The 22,262-nt window shown below is 29.8% G+C and overlaps 2 protein-coding genes across 3 annotated transcripts in view; one reads left to right on the plus strand and one right to left on the minus strand.

Annotated features, from left to right (window-relative positions):
* Positions 1-22,262, minus strand: part of LOC126750624 (uncharacterized) — a 353,062-nt gene that overhangs the window by 115,768 nt on the left and 215,032 nt on the right. The window lies entirely within an intron of this gene.
* Positions 1-22,262, plus strand: part of LOC126750620 (homeobox protein ceh-37-like) — a 152,390-nt gene that overhangs the window by 25,472 nt on the left and 104,656 nt on the right. For both annotated transcript variants that reach the window (XM_050460273.1, XM_050460274.1), the window contains exon 2: positions 11,455-11,601. In XM_050460273.1, the coding sequence (XP_050316230.1) occupies positions 11,472-11,601 (130 nt within the window). In that variant the 5' untranslated portion in view covers positions 11,455-11,471. The remainder of the gene's footprint in view (positions 1-11,454; positions 11,602-22,262) is intronic.

A 22,262-nucleotide genomic window follows, 5' to 3' on the forward strand; every position in this document is an offset into this window, starting at 1 on the left:
CAGGGTAGAATTTTTAAATGTCTTTAATAAATTTAGATCGTTCTGCAAATATTGCAATCAAGAATCCTTCGCAAGAGGTTTTGAGAGTTGTTTGCTCACCCAAACTTGCTTATATCAATGTTATAAATGCTGAATAATCCAATTCTTTACAATTGACTAATATGACTAATGTAACCGGCCTATGCTGTAGAGCCATTTCTAGAAGTAAACAGGGCCCCCGCAACCGGGCGTGCAACGCACACGGGCGCTACCTGAAAGGGGCGCAAGGCAAAAGGTTTGGCAAAAAAAAATTAAAATCCAGAAAAAAAACAAATTATAATAATGCGCAGGGTGAAGTTCAACTACTACTTGAAATAAAATCTGGTGCACTAAAAACGTGAAAATAATTATTAGGACACATTATGAGACTTTCTAAAGATTCTAACCTCTTTAAAAATTAACAATTAATTTAATTTTGCGCCTTATGTTTTTATTTTTAATTGTTAAATATTTCTTCGTATATTTTCTATTTTTTGGTTTTTAGTTTGGCCCTAAAGAAATTAAAAAGGCTCCAAAAACTCGTAAAGAATTTGTATAAAACTTTTTTCTGTAATAAATAATAAATATCCAAACCGATTTAGATAGTTGCATATCTATACAGACGAAAGTTTTTTGTAAATATTATTGAATTGTTAAATGTTAAAAAATATAAACGACTAAAACTTCGCTAACATACTAACAAAAATCGCTAAAATTTTAGATAAAACTTTTTTCCGTAATAAATAATAAGTATCTAAAGTGATTGTAAATGTTTACAAATAAAAGTTCTTTCGTAAAAAATTATTAAATTGTTAGATGTTAAAAAATATAAACGGCTATAACTTTTAAAACTCCCAAAGGATTTGAATAAAACGTACGTTTTTTACGTAATAAATAATAAATATATAAACCAATTTTAGATAGTTGCAAATCTCTAGTAGCGAAAGTTTTTTCGTAGTAAAAAATATTGAAATCAAATCTCAATCAACTAGTTTTTAGGTAGTTTATTTTGTATGAGCCCCAATTTATGTTATTTGGGTTATATTATTTTAAATTCGTAAATTTTAAATTTTCTTGACTTTGTATACTTGCTTGCTTTGACTTTAAGTATTTTCTCGAGAATATTGCTCCCCATATACAAAAACAATGAAAAAAATTCTAAACATTTATATATTCTATGGCGGAGCGGAATAGTCTTCCACCCAAGATGGCTGATTCTGATTACCTAATTTTCGTATATCAATCTGATAATAACGACGTTAGTGACATTTTAACTGTGGTATTTAACTACTCGACTGTCTTTTTTGATGTTCCTTTTGGGTGAAAAATAACCCGAATGATTTTCTTTTAATTTAATGTTTTTAACTATTTTTATAGCTTCGTATATTTTTTTCGAGATTTTCCGGTATCATGGGTTGATAAATTATTTTACAATCGTGCAAATATCCATACGTGTACAATTAGACAGAGCAGAGGACAGGCTAATTTTTAATTATGACAATCTTACATCAATCAAAATTTTGGAAATTTTCATTTCCTTGTTTTTATTTAGGTTAAGATATTCGTGCAAAATACCCTTTATGCTTATTAGTAATTGCCCATATAGTCACATAAATAATAAATTTTTTCAATTTCCGTTGAAGCCATTCTTTCCAAAACTTTTCTGGTTCCAATTTTAACAACCCTGATAATTCTGTGCGATGAGCATAATTACTCAAAGGCCAACGCAAAAAAAAGTCCTATTTCCAACCTAATTTCAGGTTCCATATGTACTGGAGGCAGCCTCACTGGGTTGTGACATCTTTACCCTATTGTAACTAACCAAAACCATCCTGTAGGAATTTGGCAACAATGCAAATTTTTAGAGTTGCATTTAGAATTACTTTTATTTATTTTTTCTTGTTAGAATTTTTATTTTGTTTTTATTTGCTTGTGCGAAAATAAAAATGAAAAACGAAACTAACATGTATATTAATTTGTGTTATATCTAGTCATTATTAATTATTTTATTCTTAATGAAGAGACAGATTTATTTTAAGAAAAAGGTGCAATTTCTGTTTTTGTTTTAAAAATTTATATTTTGTTTTTCATTATATGTAGATATATTATATGTTTAATTTTTCTTTATTTACATAATACAAAAGTGAATTCTTTTTAGAATGATGTTTTTTATTTTGTTGTGTTTGTTACATGATTCTTATAATGTTTTATCACTTATGAAAATGGAAAAAAAAGCAAGCAATTTTTTGTAAAAGTTCGAAAATTATTGAAATTAAAATTATTTTAAAAAAATGCTTTAAACCTGCAACAATTCCATATTCATATATAAAAGGTCTTATTAATATCATACTTACAGTTTACAGTATTTAATTCAGAATGTATAGTAACTATTTTTAGGCGTTTTAAAGCCCTTTGGTAAATTTGCTTCAATTCATCTTAAGATAAAATATTTAAAAGACAAATTTGTAGTCTTGTGTTTTTTATTAAAAATTTGCTCCCATACTTAAGGTGTATATAGTTTATAATTTATAGTTATTGCTAAGTAAGTATCTACTTCTAAATATCTTTAAAGTCCAGTTTGGAAAGTCTTAAATACCCATATTTCTTGAGAACTAAATTTAAAACAAATAACATTTTAATTGATGATGTCTGAAATATATAATATTAAATGTTTTTTTGACAACTTTCAAATTCATATATTCAAACTCAAATTTAAATATACTTCTCTTGACTCTTCAGTTAACACATCAACTTCTGTAATTCTGCAAATGATTGAAATTCAAATATCTAATAGATCAGGTTTAAATTTTCCGTCACACGCCACCCAATTTGATTGCCTTCGTCCTTGTCATCAACCGCAATAGAGCTATTAATGGAATTTCTGTCTGACCATTAGACAATACACATTTCTCTATATTTGTGTTATGTTATTTTCTTTAGTAGAATTGAAATAATATTTTGAAAAAATATTACGCAAAATTAGAGATAGGTTTAAAACTTTTTCCATGCAGCTTTAACATACATGATTGTAAAATCCATGCGTTCAAATTTTCTTAAAATGTTGTATGCCATCTGAAAATCAATACCTACTCTTATTATTATTTTTTATCTTAATAAAAAAATCTTTAAACTTTTTTAAATAGTAAACCAAAAACAACTCAATAAAAATATGTAAGATAACATTAAATCAACAGCGTATAACCTTCTTTAGTTGAACACTATGTTAGCATATTGTAAACATTTGAAATCCCGAAAGAGTTTGTACGTTAATGGGATTTATACTCTCCTGAATTCCTCTAAATTGACCGGCCTACTACCGTGATGATTGTGGATGGTCTCCTTAAGGTAACCTCACTTAATAAGTCATTTAGATATGAGTCAGAAAATCTAAACGGTAACCTAATATCACCGGTCCGATTGATAAGGCACTGAGGAAAAGAACATGTTAAAAAATTTTACTCTAATTGCGAGCAGGGCAGTCATCTTGCTAAATTTACATCGGGAAGAACTTGAAGAGCAGCAAGAATATGATTTCATAGTAGGTGTAGCAATTTTTTGGCATTATTTAAAGAATTGATTTTTAAGAATTAAAAAATCATCCTATAATATGGTCATCTAAAATATCTATCTTCTTCCCAAATATTTAATAAAGCGCATAAAATATTTTTTTGGGCTCCCTTCTCTGTGACCAATAATGAATAAGATCCAACGGTAATAACTATTTCCAAAACGACTTCACAAATTTTTATTTATTGATCTATGTGATATATTGATCTATATGATCTATTCTAATTGATCATGAGGCATCAGCCACGTTTTCCCAAATGTTAGAAACGGTTGGATTTAAGATACCCAATTCCTGTTCAACACTTCTGCTGGATCGTTGATCATCGTGCCGTTTTTCTTTCCGAATTCTTTCGATAAACCGTTCTTGTTAATAAACATTTTTTTATACAATAACAATATTAAATAACCATTCATTAATTGCAGTCATTGAGGCAGAAAAATTTCTCAAAATAACAATTAAAATTGATTTTTGCTCAAGGAAAGGGATCTATCGTCAAGGGTCACTGCAAATAAGTCCCTGCATTCTGTGGTTTTAATAGCATGGGCTATTTTCGGCTAGTGTATGTAAATTATTTAAAAAACAGATATTCTATAAATTATAAATTCTATTAATTATAAATATATATATTACCACAAAATTTATGTGAATAAAAAAGGAAAATTCTGCATTAAGATAAAAAATTATTAATAGAGCGAACAAATCTAACAAAACATTTATTGTTTTAGGATGCCTAAGGACACACCATCCGGAAAAAACTAGACAGATATTTTCTGACTAATTAATAAAATCCGACCTTTTATCATTTTTAAACATAAATCTGAGAAAATAATAGATTAGCAATTCAAAAACTAAAATTAAAGAAATAATTCACATTAAGAGACCAAAATAGTCTATATTGACCTGATCTACGAAACTAACGTTAAGTTCCACGGTCTAAATAACGTAATTGCGTTGCAACTGGGTTCTAAGAGATAAGCTTGAGCACAAAGTGTCATTTTCTGTTAAAAAAATATTAATATTGTTAAAATTGTTACGTTCTCAATTTGGAAAGTATCCATATTCTTTGGCGTTAATGAAAACTGTAATTTTGGAAGATGGCGGTCATATTTCCTAATATAGCTTCTTAATATATTTCACAATTATTTATATATTGCGTAAGATCTAATTTCATATTGGGACAGTAATATAGTTTTTCAAACACATCATACATTCCTTAGTGGCAAGTTTTCTCGTGATGGTTCTTTATTAAATTTGTTTGCATTTCAAAATTTACTATATCATTTAAGAATGTATTAGAAATTTATAAGAGTTGTGTTTAAATGTTTTAGATAGTATTATTCCTATTTTGTTTCCTAAATTATCAATTTCGGATTGTTTAATGTATACTGTGTCCCATTTTCGATGAGATTACAGGGTCTCTGCTTATAATAGATATCTTCATATCGAAGTCAGTGGAGTATTTAAATTTTTTTATTTGAGCACTGATTTTTAGATTGGGCATAAACTTGGTATTTTTTAAATTGAGTGCCCTGTAGATTTTAACGTCAAGTTGTTTTTCAATTTTCAGTTTTACAATTCTTTTTCTGATGTATCACAACCTAATCTTTAATAAAAACTCTTTATTAAGGAGTTAAAATGAGGCAGTTAAAATCATAAAGACAATCCTTTATAATTTTAACTGCCTTAAGGCGAATTGAAACTGTATGTGGTTTATGTATAAGAAAAAATTTTAATATTGTAATTACAGTTTTTAATGTTAAATCTGTACCGATATATATTTTTTTCTTTTCAACATTTTCAAGTGTATGTTAAAGAGTAATATTTTAAGTTTATGTTTAAAATACTATTAAATAAACAGGTTTAAATGGCATGGCATTAAAAAAAAGTAATAGTTAAATGCATGTGTGAAATAATCCATGGCATACTATTAATATGGATTTTTCTGATTTTTGAAGCTAAAATTTATGAAATATTAGATTGTAATACATCAGAAAAAAAATGCAAGAAATTGATGTTAAAATATACAAAGCATTTAATTTAAAAAATAACAAGTTTGCGCTGAATCTAAAAAACAGTGCTCTAAAAAAATTTTTTAAATACACCACTAATTTTAATATATATATTAAACAAATATCTAATATAAGCAGTTTTTTTTCTATCTTATACAGGCCTTGAGAAGTCATAACATCTCTAAAAGTGAACATTTTCGTTTTTTAGCCTATATTTCAGTAACAAAAGTAGTTGGAATTCATCTGTTTATGGCTTTAAAAGTTATAGAAAAAAATGATAGAGTCGCGAAAACCTCAAAGCTATATCTTAAAAAATGACCCTATCTTAAAAAGTGCCTACAGTGTACAACTTTAGGATCAATATATGTACTTCGAAAAAGTACACTATTTCATTTATATAATTACTAGACACAGTTAAATGATATCAATTTTTGTTTTAAAGGTATGATATTGTTTGTTTGTGCTATGAGTAATTAGAATTTGATGGTTGTAAGCGTTTAAAAAATTTTCGGTTATGGTTAAATTTAATATTGCTTATGTATGATATGTCATTTATTGCTGAGTGAATAGTGTCTCCATTTTGTGGACGTCGATCAGAAGGATTTGAATTTAATTTGATTTTGGTTCTAGGTCTAATGCAGGGTTAAATAGATTTGGTAATTCGTCTAAATCATGTGAAGTAGCGTTTTCGTTTGAAATGTATTGTTTTATTTCTTCTGTGATGTCTCTAGGGCTTCCAAGTATAGAATCATTTTCTATCATATTAATTTCCACTCTAGATAGAGCGTCGGCATTTGTGTTCTGTGCTTCTTTTTTATATTGGACTTCATAATCAAATTCCTCCAATTTTAATCTCCATCGTACCAATCTGGAGTTTGGCTTTTTTAGGTTCAAGAGACGTTGTAGGGATTTGTAATCTGTAACAATTATAAATTTCCTTCTTAATAGGTAAGATCTGAAATGTTTCGTACCATAATATGACTAAAAGTTCTGTTTCTATTGTTGAATAGATGCATTTTGCTTGATTTAAGGCTCTTGATGCATATGCAAGTGGAAGATCTTGTCCTATTTTTCTTTGATTTAATACTGCTCCTATTCCTATATTTGAAGCATTGGTGGTTAACATGAACAGTTTAATAAAGTATATATATTATATATTTAATAGAGGTATATTTTACATGTTTCGAAGGATTGTACATACAATCCTTCGTATACACCCCTGAATACATATTCATGTGTTTAATTACTGCTCCTTTCTTTAAATATTTCGTGCACGGTTCAGTTTAACAAGGCCACTTATAAAGCATCTATAGTAACTTAAGAGTCTAACTAGGAATGATTTTATTTCTTTAAGCTTGACTCCGTCTTTCATTATCACAACTACCAGGAATTCAACTTCTGTTCTTAGGAATTCAAATTCGTCAAGTTAAATTCTTAATTTTGCTCATCTTAAACTTTGGAAAACATGTTGCAGCTTTTTTATATGCTCTTCTAGGCTTGCTGAAATAACAATAAAGTCATCCATGTAAGCTAAACAAGTTTTTCCTTGAAGATCTTAATACAATTTATAACTCTTTGAAAGATGGCTGGTGCGTTTTTTAATCCAAATGGCATCCTTACATAGTTATATTGGCCATTTCCTACTGTGAATGTTGTTTTCTCTATAGAATTTAGTGCCGTCTCTATTCGGTGGAATCCTGATGATAAATCGAGTGTGGAAAAGTCGAGATTTGTCTAGTATATGATTATCATCATACATACTACCTACTTAATTTAACTAGTATATCATTATTATTTGGCAGAGGGTATCCGCCATCAATGGTTTTAGAGTTAACTCCTCTGTAGTCATTGACAATTCGCCATTTTTGTTTTCCACTTGCGTCAGGTTTTTTTACTTACTATCCTATCGTTTACTATACTTTAGCTGGATCTTACAATTCCATCTTTTATCTATGATCTACCAAGGGTTGAGCTTGGAGATCTCTCAGAATGGGTGTTGCGTACGTATCATGGTGCGTCTGACATAATCTGGAATGCCCTGTTTTCCACTGCTTGGAGCCTCTGCATGTGGCGGGGCTGGATGTCTGGTGTCTATGCATTAAGGCTATTATGCAGCAAGGTTGTGATATTTTCATTCTGATTTTTATTTTCCATTCCAAAAGTTCTTGCGAAATAAAATTTCTGAGGCCTGATGGCTTAAAATGATTACTAGATCGATTATAATTGTTTTGCGATATTATAGTTTTTCGGCATTGTATAGGATGTTCTAGTTGTCATCGGCTTAGGTTTATTCAAATACCCCTTATTTGATCTATGGGTTTAAATACATTCTTTGGGGTACCGAAAACTTGTCGATTAGTTGGAAGAGGTCACAGAGGCATTGGCCTAGGTTGTACTGGAACTGGATCACGTGGCAAATTTGTATTTTGATTAAAATTTTGTTGATTATTTAGAAATTTGGTCTATAATTATGTTGTTGATTACAATTTGAAGTTATGAAATTATTTTGATTTGATTATTGTATATTATTATTATAATTTCTGTGTTGTAAGTTGTTCTGTGAAGATGCTTGTAGTTTATGTATTGATATTTGTTGTGTATTATAGTTGGTTGGTATAAATGGTTTGTATATATTTTGGGTATACTGAAAGTTTTCTTCTTGCGATATCATTGTCATTGCAGTTTCTATGCAATCTGGATTTTTTAATTTGATGACACTTCATAAGGGGTTAAATAAGATAAATGTTCTTAAGCATACATAATCGTATTATCTAAGACGAATAAGTTTTGTTTAGGCTAACATAACATTTTCATCAATATTATTAATTTCCTAAGCTATGCAATTCCTAACTATGCAATACTTGTAGTATTCTTCCAAAGTCTAGCGGCTGTTAATTTTTATTTGGAATAGCTATAAACAAATCTTGTGTAAGACATTCTAAGCTACGTTTATCTCCAAAGCTCTAGTAAAGCATTTCTAATATCTGCCCAGGATAATAATTCTGTACGGCCACCTACTAATATTAGTGCATGATCAATTTATTTCATTCAAACGGTTCTAATCAAATAGAGTTTTTTAAAATAGGATCATCTTGGCTATCATATGTTTCGAATAGAAAATCTGCTGCAGTAATAGAATTTTTAAGAGGGTTTCAATCACCGTTGAAATATTAAATTGTGCCAAACCACATTTTTAAAAAAAGTGTAATTTACAGAATTTGATCGTGTGGTAGTCATACTGGAATGTTGAGATTGCTCGGTAATATTTTCTAAATGAGAGTTTGATTGTTGTAATTTTAAAGTTATAAAAAATTCTTCAGCTAATATGTCAACGTTTGGTTCACTCATAGAGCAAAAGACTACATTTTTAAAAGAATGTTATTAATTAAATAACATAAAATTAAATTCAAAAATCTCATCCATTATTCTCTAAGAGACCAACATACAAAATTGACGAAAAACAAAGAAAAACACAAAGTCACGGTCTCACAACATGTAATTAAAGGGGCTACACGTGTTTCGCTCTAGTTAGAGCATCATCAGGCCTAAAATAAAAATACTACCTAAATAAAACTAAAAACTTACATAAAACAATAAAAAACCTGTTAAAGCCATCCAGACACTTCACGGTACATAAATAAACAATAATTTTAAGGTTATAATTGTACAAAGCAAAAAATAAAAAATTAAAAAGTGGAACGCAACAACATAGACTCAACGAGAATCGAGCCAGGTACAATAAGGTTATAAGTATAAGTGTAAAACCTACCGGCTATACGGACCTAATGCTAAAACAACTTAACACGTTAGCCAATGTAAATTGAAGAAAGTGACTACAAGGAAAACGATACTTAGCTAAATTAAGTTGTTAAAAATTAAATTAGGTTCAAAAGTAAACAAGTCATTCACACACACGAGGTGTGTGTGAATGACTCATGACAGGACTCTTTTTAGCTTTTGTAATTTCCATTTTCCTCAGAAGGTCAAGCTTCTTACCTTTAGGGCATTCATGAAGCATTTCAGCTCCCACCTCCCGAGAAAAATTATGAGTAGAGGCGAAGCCACCGTAATATAGAAAGCCAGAACCCTCGAGTCGTGACGTCACGTCGAACGTCTGAGTATCCCGTGTCGTTCGTATGTTATAGCCGTATTTATTCAATACTACCGCTGTTAAAATCATATTATCATTATGTATCGTTTAAATGATAATATTGTTTAATAAAATTAATAGTGTGTTAGTAGAAAGAAGTACAAATAATAAAAACATATTCTTTATTAAAACAAAAATGATATAAAAATCGACAAATTCTTTAATGAGTTATAAATATAAGGCAAATAAGGCCTATATGATACAATAGTTTTTAATAACTATTGAAACATATATATATTTATAACTATTAATTACAACAAATACAAAACTCTTAAAAAAATAATAAATATAGCCACTGTAAGATGGTTTAAAACAAATTTAATAAAATACTAAATGATTATTTAATAAAATGGATAGATAGTTGGTAGTAGTACAAAAGAAACAAAATAATATTTTTTATTAAAACAAAACAACTTAAAAAAAATCTAAAATACTTCAACAAGCTATAAATATAAGACAAATAACCCATACAAGTTTTTAATAGCTACCAAAGTATATTATATGTATGCACATATATAGAATAGAATAAATTGAAACATAAATACAAAACTCTTAGGAAAATAATAAATATAATATAATGTAAGAAAATAATTTTAATAAAATACGAAATAATTGTTTAAAATTGATAGTGTGCTGGTAGTAGTACAAAATACATAAAATCATATTTTTTTATTAAAACAAAAATATCATAAAAAAATATAACATTCTTTAACAAGGTATAAATATAAGGCAAATAACCCATACAAGCTCTTAATACCTCCCGAAATATATATTTATAATAAATTAAAACATAAATACAAAACTCTTAAAAAAATAAATATTTAATAATTTAATCTCACCTGTGCGGTATTCTATTCAAAAATCTAAGTAAAACTTTAATTAATTATTATTATTGTACCGGAAAACGAGCGCTCGATTTTGCATGATTTCGTCCAATACCCCGTATAGATGCATACCTAATGCCGGGCCGGGCGAGGAAGGGAGGAAGTTGAGTCGTTCGGGCACAGATGTAAATAGCTCCGCACGGAGCTATTTACATCTGTGGTTCGGGCAATAGACGTTCGACGTGACGTAGCTGCTGGAGAGTGGGATGATGTTTCTGGCTTTCTATATTACAGTGGCTTCGGTAGAGGCCAGCAAATGATTTGCAAACGCTGATTTGGTATCACTGACATTGGTATTTTAAAATTTTTCAAAAAGCGCTACGTGTTCTTTAATGCGTGTAGAATTTTTTCTTCCAGACTGGCCAATGTATACTGCGTTGCAATCGTCACATTTTAAAGAGTAAACTGCCGATTTAGAAAGGATGCCTGCCTTATCCACTCTAATGACCAATTGGTTCTTTAAATTATTGACTGTCTTAAACGCGATTTTTACATTTAGGGATTTAAAGAAAGAATTTGTAAAACAAAAGCTTTAATATGAAAGTTATTAAAAGTAAGAAGAAAAAAGTTTCGACATTTTTATTTTGGTCCACTACTAATTTTACAGAAATCTGTATACATTTTACCACAAATTGCTATAGAATAATTCGTCCACAAGTCCAATATATTCTCTAAAACACCCTGTAATTTAAGAACGATGCACCTGTTGACATTACTGCATATGAAGTTTTTTTGCCTTTAGCTACAGAGTTTACTTATAATTTAAAACACCCTGTATGTGCATATGGTATCTATTGTGTATTAACATTAAGGTATATATTTTAGGGATAATACTTGTCAACATGAATAATTTAGACAATATTGATGAATTACATAAAAACTTGGATACGAATATCTCATATGGTATAAGTGGTCTTCTCAATGAATTATCAGAAGATGCAGAGGATAAACATACAGATTCAAACCAGTACGGTAAGTAGATTTACGTATGTAAGTTACACTTCTAAAAATCAATATAGTAACAGAATTAAGTTGCAGAATCCTCGATTTATATGAAATCGTTTTAGAATTTCACACGCTTTAGCCTTTTTTATAATTCTGTTATGATTAAGTTACATCAAATGAAAATTTAGCGTCATTATCTAGATTGCGTCTAAGTAGAAAGGGTTTGGTCTCCTTTGCCTTATTTATATTTATTTTTATTTTTTATTTAGTCCTATATATATTGTATGCTCCTTTTGCTGTCAATGTGTCAGTTTAATTAGTGGAATCTAGTTTAAACGATTAAAATTTTTGGTTGAATATTATTTATATTGGATCTATCGACAGCTAAAAATAGCGCAAAATTGCGCAAAATAACAACTATTATAAGTGTTTTCAACGAAAACTGGATTATTTTGGAAGTGGACGATATTGTAAGTAAAAGGTTTAAACAAAACTAAGTATTCGGACAAACTAATTTTTAATTTGAAACAAGATACTTTTAATTTCAAAAAGAAAACACTGCATTTCTGTTCTGAAAACGCCCTACGTCTAGGACTATGCATATAACAATATTCAGGACTGGGACTTAGACTCATGAAAACACTCGCACCAAGATAATATTAGATTGACCGGAGTAATGTTAGCAACGGAATACCAGCAACGGCGGTTGCCGGGTCACGAGTCGGGCGCGATGTCGAAGCGGCGCTTTTGAAAATTGATAGTTTATTCAACACATGCAAAACTTTAGATGCATTATAACTTCCATTAGATGCATTTTCTCCACGCAAAAAATTCCTCTTTACTAATTTTGTTATGTCGGTACAATTAAAAAAATTATGAAAAATTTTATCGAAAAAAATTTATTTTAAACTCGATATAAGTAATTTAAAAAGCAAAAAAAACACCGTTGTTATGGTTGCAATTTGAGGATTTTTTTAGGGATGACAACTCAATATCTCTACTAACTTACTGGATATACCGTTTGAGAAAGTCAACCAATTTTAAAAAACTATAATTTTTTTACTATGATAAAAGAATAGACCAAATTCGGGAATTTCGACATTTGAAAGGTAAAAAAACACCGTTGCTAGGGGTGAAAAAATATGATTTTTTAAGGGATTATGTCTGTATATACTTACTATAGATGCCTTTTAAAAAAGCCGACGTATTTTAAAAAACTATAATAATTTTACTATGATAAAAGAAGAGTCAAATTTGGTATATTCGACATTTGAAGGGTAAAAAAACACCATTGCTAGGGGTAAAAAATTATTACTTTCTTAAGAATGATAATACGGTATCTGTAGATACTTATTATATATGTCGTTTGAAAAAGCCGACGTATTTTAAAAAACTAGAATTTTTTTAGTATGATAAAAGAATGGACCAAATTTGGTATTTTCGACATTTGAAGAGTAAAAAAACACCGTTGCTAGGGGTAAAAAATTAAGATTTTTTTAAGAATGATAATACGGTATCTGTAGATACTTATTATATATGTCGTTTGAAAAAGCCGACGTATTTTAAAAAACTAGATTTTTTTTAGTATGATAAAAGAATAGACCAAATTTGGTATTTTCGACATTTGAAGGGTAAAAAAACACCGTTGCTACGCGTAAAAATTAAGTTTTTTTTAAGAATGATAACACAGTATCTATAGATACTTACTATGTATGTCTTTTGAAAAGGCGACGTATTTTACAAAACTAGAATTTTTTTAGTATGATAAAAGAATAGACCAAATTCGGTATTTTCGACATTTGAAGGGTAAAAAAACACCGTTGCTAGGGGTAAAAAATTAAGATTTTTTTAAGAATGATAATACGGTATCTGTAGATACTTATTATATATGTCGTTTGAAAAAGCCGACGTATTTTAAAAAACTAGAATTTTTTTAGTATGATAAAAGAATAGACCAAATTTGGTATTTTCGACATTTGAAGAGTAAAAAAACACCGTTGCTAGGGGTAAAAAATTAAGATTTTTTTAAGAATAATAATACGGTATCTGTAGATACGTATTATATATGTATGTCGTTTGAAAAAGCCGACGTAATTTAAAAAACTAGATTTTTTTTAGTATGATAAAAGAATAGACCAAATTTGGTATTTTCGACATTTGAAGGGTAAAAAAACACCGTTGCTACGGGTAAAAAATTAAGTTTTTTTTAAGAATGATAACACAGTATCTATAGATACTTACTATGTATGTCTTTTGAAAAGCCGACGTATTTTACAAAACTAGAATTTTTTTAGTATGATAAAAGAATAGACCAAATTCGGTATTTTCGACATTTGAAGGGTAAAAAAACACCGTTGCTAGAGGTAAAAAATTAAGATTTTTTTAGTATGATAAAAGAATAGACCAAATTTGGTATTTACGACATTTGAAGGGTAAAAAATTATTACTTTTTTAAGAATGATTACGGTATCTGTAGATACTTATTATATGTCGTTTGAAAAGCCGACGTATTTTAAAAAACTAGAATTTTTTTAGTATGATAAAAGACTAAACCAAATTCGGTATTTTCGACATTTGAAGGGTAAAAAAACACCGTTGCTAGGGGTAAAAAATTAAGATTTTTTTAAGAATGATAACACAGTATCTGTGTAAACCTCGGGCTAATCATTGACGATTGACCATATTCCTTTTTTAAATCTTTATTTTACCGTAATACATTTACAATTAAATAAAACGAAGAAAACCAAAACGTATCGTTCGCCATGTCGAATGGAAGAGAGCGAGGACGCGACGTGACAGTTGCAAACTTAAAATTAATGAATGTTGCCGGTTATATAAAATAGGTCCATTTGCTTATAACACAAAATAAGAAATTATATTTATTCTAAACAGTATCTATAGATACTTACTATGTATGTCTTTTGAAAAAGCCGACGTATTTTACAAAACTATTTTTTTTAGTAAGATAAAAGAATAGACCAAATTTGTTATTTTCGACATTTGAAGAGTAAAAAAACACCGTTGCTAGAGGCACAGAATAAACGATCTCAATGAGATCGTTTATTCTGTGCTAGAGGCATAGGCTAACGAGAGAATAGACGCGTAATCTTACCAAGGGACGTGGCGCACGCCGCATTTGGCGCTGTCGTCGGCCGGCCTTATTAAATTGGAAATTTTTAAAATCGCACCGGTTTGTTTCGACGGAGCGATGAAGCGGGTTGCCTAAAGCAGGATTGTGCTAAATTTTTATCTGTATTATTAGCGCGTATTTTTTTGTAGAGTAGATTATTTGATTAGTTTTATTTTTTATTTACGTTTATAGTGAAAATCATATTTTAGGTATTAAGGTTTTTTAGATATGTAGATACTAAATTTTATTAAATAAAATCTAAATTGTTGAGGCGAATTCATGTTTTACAGAAAATTATTTTATTGCGTTAATTATTCTGAGGCACTGCTATAATAAAAATTGGTTTATGAAATTGCTTTATTCAACCAATTCGAACATAAACTCATTTGTTAAAAATTATAAATATCAAGATCAATAAAATAGAACCACACTGCAAAAATGCCGATGGGATAATTATAATACTAGTGCGTATATTTAATGCCCCAACTGTGATGAAATAATCCGAAATTCATTTAAACAAAGCAAATTTTCATTCTATAATAAAATTATTCTATTTAGAAAATATATAGAATTCTATAAAAAAAATCTAAAGAAATAGAAACTAAAAGTAATAAAATTCTTCTTACTTCGGACTGTAATTTACTAAAAACTCAAAATTCACTTTTTCTAGGTATTTTACATAAAAACATTAACATCAAGAAATAGTTTTACTTTACATAATAAATAAATGGCTAAAATGGCCGCCTAACCTCTTTATAATTAATATTTTGGTTCTTTACAAATTTTGTAAATTAGCAATTTTTTGCTTGCTATTTTTCGATCTGATTCTTGACCATTTGCAAAATTTAAATAGGCTTATCTGAATCAATTTATTAATTAAAGATAGCTTATGAGGATAGCACTCATCGCTGTTAAGACCCAACCAAATCATGTTTTTCGAAATTACTTTATTTTTAATTTTTGTAGCTACTAGTTCTTGATGCTTATATTTATTGTAATAAATGTTAAATGTGACCATTGATCTGATAATAACTTGCTCGATTTCGGGGCTTGGAATAATGAGTGATGTCCTTTCTTGCCCAGTGAAGCTCTTATTAAGGAGAAATGATTGTGAAGGCTTTGACAAATTTAAATTAGTTTGGAAATTAAGTTTGCATTTTGAACACTTAAATTGTTCTATAACACGTCTTACTAAATATCCAGCATAATAATGATTTGCAGATTGTTCTAAACTAATTTTTGATGTTACAGTTTGTCCTATTTTGGCAACCTCCATTGATTCATTGGACATATCATCATTGGAATTATCCTCATCCATGTGTATGTTAGTCTCATCCTAATGAGACTAACCCTAGTTAGAGGTGTCAATATTGGTGTTTTTAGACAAATTTGTGGTTCTTGTCAACTGCGTTAATAAAAGGTCTGTGCCTGTGCCTTCTTCGCAATTGGATAAAGTAGAGGGTGCTTATAAACCTGTTATACTTTTGATTCTAAAAAATAATCTAAAAGATTTAGCAGTTAAGTTTAAATTCCACCCTCCCCATTGTCTAGCCATGGAAAATTTTAATTTTCTAAAAAGTCTTGATTTAGTCTATTCGTGAGTATAAACTGGATCTTATCCCGCTTTTCGCTATTAAAAAGTTGTTCTATTGCATTAATAATCTGTACCATACCATCGAAACATGGAGGCCTTGTTTCAAAAATGCCGGACTTAACCTTTTTACGGCCCAATTTAGATAAAGAACCAAAAACAGATTTCCCTTGTTGTAAAATAAGGTTTACATATGTGCTATGCTCATTTAGGGCGCAACTGTAAGGATTCTTTGTAAAAGGGCGCTTGCTGTTCAATGCATCAAATAAATTGTTCATTAACTCTACAAACTCCGCTGTATGAAGGCCTACTTTTTTAGGTATCAATCCCTTATCCTCGCAAGCTTTTATGGCAGCCGCCATAGTTTTGGAAAATACTTGTAGAGCCAATGAGCAAGACATTTTCTCGAAAGCATTGGGGTTTATATGCCTGTCCGTAATTTTGGGAAGTGTTCTAGCAGTCAGGGAACATTTGTCAATTTCGTACTCTTTTCTAATTACGTTAAAAGCTATGCTTTTTTGTGATGGCAATTTAAAACTCCCTGATAGCAAATTATTTCTTACGCTTTTAAAAAGATGTGGGGCATCAAACAAAGCAAAAATCTTAGAATCATTAAAATGGAAATAGGGTTGTTCTTTCGTAACCTTCAATAATTTTCATGCTGCCCTGTTCGGAGTACCTTGGTCGCAGACTAACGCTTTTGGTATAAATCCTATTTCAGTTAATGTTTTAAGAATATACAAAATTAAACGCTGAAGATTTTTGCCAGTTGTCGCTGAATGAGAGAAAAAGTAGGCCAGGGGATACTTCCAAGATGAATATATACCTCGAATTTAAAAAAGTAAAACATGTGAAGCCTCTTTTGGCTGACGACCGAAAGGACCTAAGTCTTCGAAACCTTCAACAACGTCAAGTTTTTTATTATATTCGAGGCATTTTTTAATTGACATTTCATCAAAAGCCACCAGACACTTTTTTTCTTTTTTATCCATGCCATCGCATTTTAGTTTAAGACAGGTTTTATATTGTCATCAACACCAGTCTTAAATGTATTTTGTCCAATCCATTTTTGAACGGTTGGCGTAGATGGTAATATGACGCCTTTTTTTCTCAAAAATTTATAACAAGATGGCGATTTATAGTATAGAGAAATTGCTAACTGTTTTTCGGATTGAGAATATAGAGTGCGTCGTTTACCTCTTATTTGCATAACTACAAATGTTTTGGCAGTAACAGATAAAAATGATAAAAAAGGTAAAAGAGTAAAAACTGTGAATTTTGACTGGCGTACTTTTTCTTGTAACGTCTCAATTTTCGCCGCATATTATAAATTTCTCTCTTTTGACATGATTTTTTTTTAAGCTTCAAGGTAATGGGAGAAGTTTTACTAGATGGAAGGTCGATATTTTCATCTATAAAATCAGATTCCTCATGTTCAAATATGGTAGGGCTATTGCACGGAGTAGTGCAAGGACTATTTGATGTTATTGTCGGTCCATCATAATTCCTTGCGTTAGAATAAGTCTTTTTAGGAGTCACAAGTACATGACATCTGCCAAGTACGTCAGAATTTTGCTTCAAATTTATTTAATTTTTTTTTTAAGAGTTTGATGTTTAATTAATCAATTTATATTAGTTTTGTCTCTAACTAAACTTTTATTTAAAATTATTTGTAATAAACCACTTTAATTATTAAAAGGAAGGCAACCCTAAAATAAAGTTACCAATCGACCAAAAACTATGTTTTAAAAAGATTAAAAATTATAAAAAATGCTTGTTTAAGGAGCAGTTTAATTAACCATTAGTTACATGGTACAGATTTATTTTTTTATATTTACTTATCTAATTTAACTTTTTGGACCACCTTGTATAAAAAAAATTGTAAGATAAAATTTGTACTTAACCTATAATAAAAATAAAATACAAGGCTGTCCAATTTAAATATTTTTTTTCTTTTTTTTTAACTTTTTACAATACTTTGTATATATGTAAAACTATGTGTAATAAAGACTATAAAACAAATATGTCACCCTCTACATCTTTTACCTTTACTTTTTTTTACACGGTGACGATATACGACTATTTCAAAAGCTGAAAATTTTTTAAAAAATCGTTAAGACACGTCAAATTAGTTATTGAAGAGTAATAAGATAAAATAAACTTTTTAATGAAAATTATGCCGTTTTTTCTTTTACTTTTATCCGACCTTATGGAAGTTCTTAAAAATAATAATAATTCCTAATGATAAAAAATAAATTATATAGGGGTTTAACCCTAAATAAAATATCTACAAAAAGCAACCACTTTTTTTTCACTAACCAGTAACCAACTACAATAACATTTAACTTGTCATTAATTGGGTCATTTGGGCCAGGTGTAAAAACTTTTTTTAATTAGTAAAAACCTTTTTTTGGGAAAAAAATGTAAAGGGCAACATAAAGACATACCTATGTATATTATAAGAGCCTTTCAAATAAAGTATGGCCTGATAAATTATATATAAGAGTTCCAAATCTTATCGTTTAGTGATAAATATTTAATTTAATTTAGTACTAGTTTAGTACCTAGTTTAAGTACCCATAACTCCTTTAAAAATTAAGCTATTGAATCGATCAATGACTGAATATAATTTCATGATCTCTGTGATCCTTTGGCGATGACGGTATTTTCTACACGGCGATTAAATTTTTTGGAGCAAGCGAGTCCATAAGAATTCGACTACGAAAGATGTGACAAAACTTTTAAGCATCCTGTAGAAAATACTGTTCAACATCAAAGGACCACAGAAATTGAAGTTATAGCCAGCAATATTTTTCAATAATTTTCTTTTTTAAACGACTCAATACCTTAATTATTAAAGGAGTTATGAGTACTTAAACTAGGTCATGTTTGTATTGTATCTTGTGGAAAAATGTTGAGTGTCCTGTTATTTTTGCGGTGCAGGGTAGTAGGTGATATTTCTTTACAGGAATGGGTGACCAAATTTATTGAGGTAACAAAAGTTACTTGACGATGCACCACCACTGTAAAAACACCAGTTGCAAAATCGAGAAAAAATATTTTAAGAAAATACTACCATTGTCACTTCAATGTAAAACAATCTCGCTCCACGAAGAAGTCTCGGAACATCAACTGTCCTGCAAAAATGAAAGTAGTTCTTGAAAAGCCTAGACCACAAAATTCAGAGGATATAAAATTTTGGCCATGGATCATTACACTTAACTTTGATCACAACCACACTATAAGTAGCGGAGAAGCTCTTTTAAAAAGGCCAGTCGGACAAGCCACCGAAGAAGAGATTTTACAATTATTTGAAAAGGAGCATTCAGCAGCATCTGCGTACCACACATTCATCGCTATCAAAATGGAAGAACTAGGCGATGAATATAAACGTTATGTTTTAGATAGATACGTTTGTCCAACTAAATCAGATTTTTCAAATTTGTGGGCGAAGCATTTCAAAGGCAATTATGGTGAACGTACTGGGGAAGGAATGCTAGATACATTAGAGCGCAATTTAGATAATAATAAGTCAACCATGTCTAAAATAGTAAGATCTGGGAATCACTATGCCGTTTGTTTGTGTACACCTATTATGCAAAGAGCTGCATATAATCTTATTCAGTGGTTCGAAATATTATTCGTGGATGCAACTGGCAACTGTGACGTGCAAAATCATAAGTTTATTTTTTTGCAACTGTATCTCCCGCAGGAGGTATTCCAGTTTGGTGTGTTATTTCTAGTTCGCAGAAAGAGGAATTATTTGATTTAGCAGTTTCTACCTTAATAGAAATTATGCCTGTGAAAATGTTTCCAAATGTAATACTGACTGACGATGATCTAACTGAGAGACATGTGCTAAAGAAGCATTATTGGCCTAAATCAGAACTGCTGCTTTGTTCTTTTCATGTTTTAAAAGCAGTTTGGAAATGGTTAGGAGCAGCAAATAATCATATTCAGAAGACAGATAGGCAGTTTACATATAAAATGTTCAAAAATATTTTGGAATCTAAAAGTGAAGAAGACGTTGAATTAAATAAAAAAATAATGTTTGAGCAATGTAAATATCCACAATTCTTAAATTATATTAACAAATATTATTTGGCAGATAACAAAATCAAAAGCTGGTGTTTAAATTATAGGCAGAAATTTATAACTCGTTGATCAGATACCAACAATTATGAAGTTATGTTCAGAATTTTTAAAGACATCCCACTGGAAAGAACTAAGGCATTTAATTTAAACCAGTTAACTGATTTTGTTATTGTCAATTTTGAGTCTTATTACAAACAAAAACTATTGGATATTGTTTTAAATAGAGAAAGGAAAACTACCTTACGTCATTATTATCCAGATGAGAAAAATGTTTCTTTAGATAAAATAGAACAGCTTTCTAGTAGCGAATACCACGTCAAAAGTAGTTCAGATTCATCAGAAACCTACTTTGTTAATATAATATCTGGTATTTGTTCTTGTCCGCAAGGATGCTTAGGAAAACTATGTAAGCACCAATCGGCTATAATAAAACAATTTGATATAGTGGATGTTGCAAATACTTTGACACTTGACGTTACTACTAGAAAACAAATAAATGAAATTGCAACTGGCACAAAACCGTTGGCAGAAACATTTGCCCCGTTAAAATTATCTGATATTGAACAAACTAGTACTCATAAGACCTCACATACAGAAACAAATAATAAAACATTAGAAGAAATTGACAGTGAAAACATACTAGAAAACTCCAGAATTCAAATAAATACACCATCAAATGAGGATCTCGAACATCTTAGACAAAAGTGGGAAATATTCAGCAATCGAATAATGCATCATTTAGAAAACGATCCGACTGGTTTTTATCCTGCTGTTAATGCATTTTTGAGTAATGCTGAAACGCATGCCCATAGTTCCACAGCTCTAATGTCTAGACTCTACACTTCATTTAAATATAAAGGTACCCTTTCGAAACGTAAAACACATATTTTACGTAAGGGTAAAAAAATTTCAGTCCAACCAACATCCGTGTCCCGAAGGAAATCCGCAATGACCGGACGTAGAAACTTAACAGCAGGAAGAAAAGTAGAAACTTTGAGCAAAAAAAAATAAAGCCCCTCATGCTCTTCAGAAATGTGTTGCGAGCAATATCAGTTTAGGTGGAAATAAATTTAAAAAATAAAGCATTTTATGGCTCTGTTATTTTTTTTAAATTAAAATATGAGCTAAAATATCGCAGTAAAAATTCCTATATTACAATGTCTTGCCTTATCTACATAGTCTGCAGTATTTAGTTCAACTTATGTAAGGCTTAAAATATGTTTATGTAGAAAACTAAAGATCTAAGTTAATATTTTTTATAGATATGTAACTCAATCTTTTTAGCGTATATTAGGTGTATTATAAAATATATTCCTGCGCAAAACTTGAAGTTTTATCTAAAACACAGTTTATAAAAAACTTTAAAACGTACCTAGTATGCATAAAGTATGTAACAAATTCGTTATTGAATAATCCAAAAATATTCCATATTTGCCTTATAAGTTACACTGTATTATATATTTTAATGCTAAAAGATGCGTAATTAAAAATTATTATATACGTATTCGTGGAAGTTTCCGAAATATTTTTGAATTACGAGATAATAAATTTTTGTTCGTTATGTAAAATGCCAACGTGCTAGTTCCGCGTGTATTTATTGCCTACGCTAAAACGAATCAAGCCGAACGAGCTTAGCGTTGGCAGAATATGAATATGCAGGCCACAGAACACAAATATAGAGAAATGTGTGTTGCCTAATGAACAGACAGAAATTCTGTTGACAGCTTTATTGACGTTGTTGACACAGACGGGGGCATCCATCTTGGGTGGCGTGTGGTGGGAAATTTAAGCTTGATCTATTGCCTGGTTTTTAAATTTCAAGTAATTTGCAGTTGCATTACAAAGTTGATGCGTTAACTGACGAGTGATGAG

The sequence above is a fragment of the Anthonomus grandis genome, chromosome 2 (genome assembly GCF_022605725.1).
Source record: "Anthonomus grandis grandis chromosome 2, icAntGran1.3, whole genome shotgun sequence".
Lineage (NCBI taxonomy): Eukaryota > Metazoa > Arthropoda > Insecta > Coleoptera > Curculionidae > Anthonomus > Anthonomus grandis.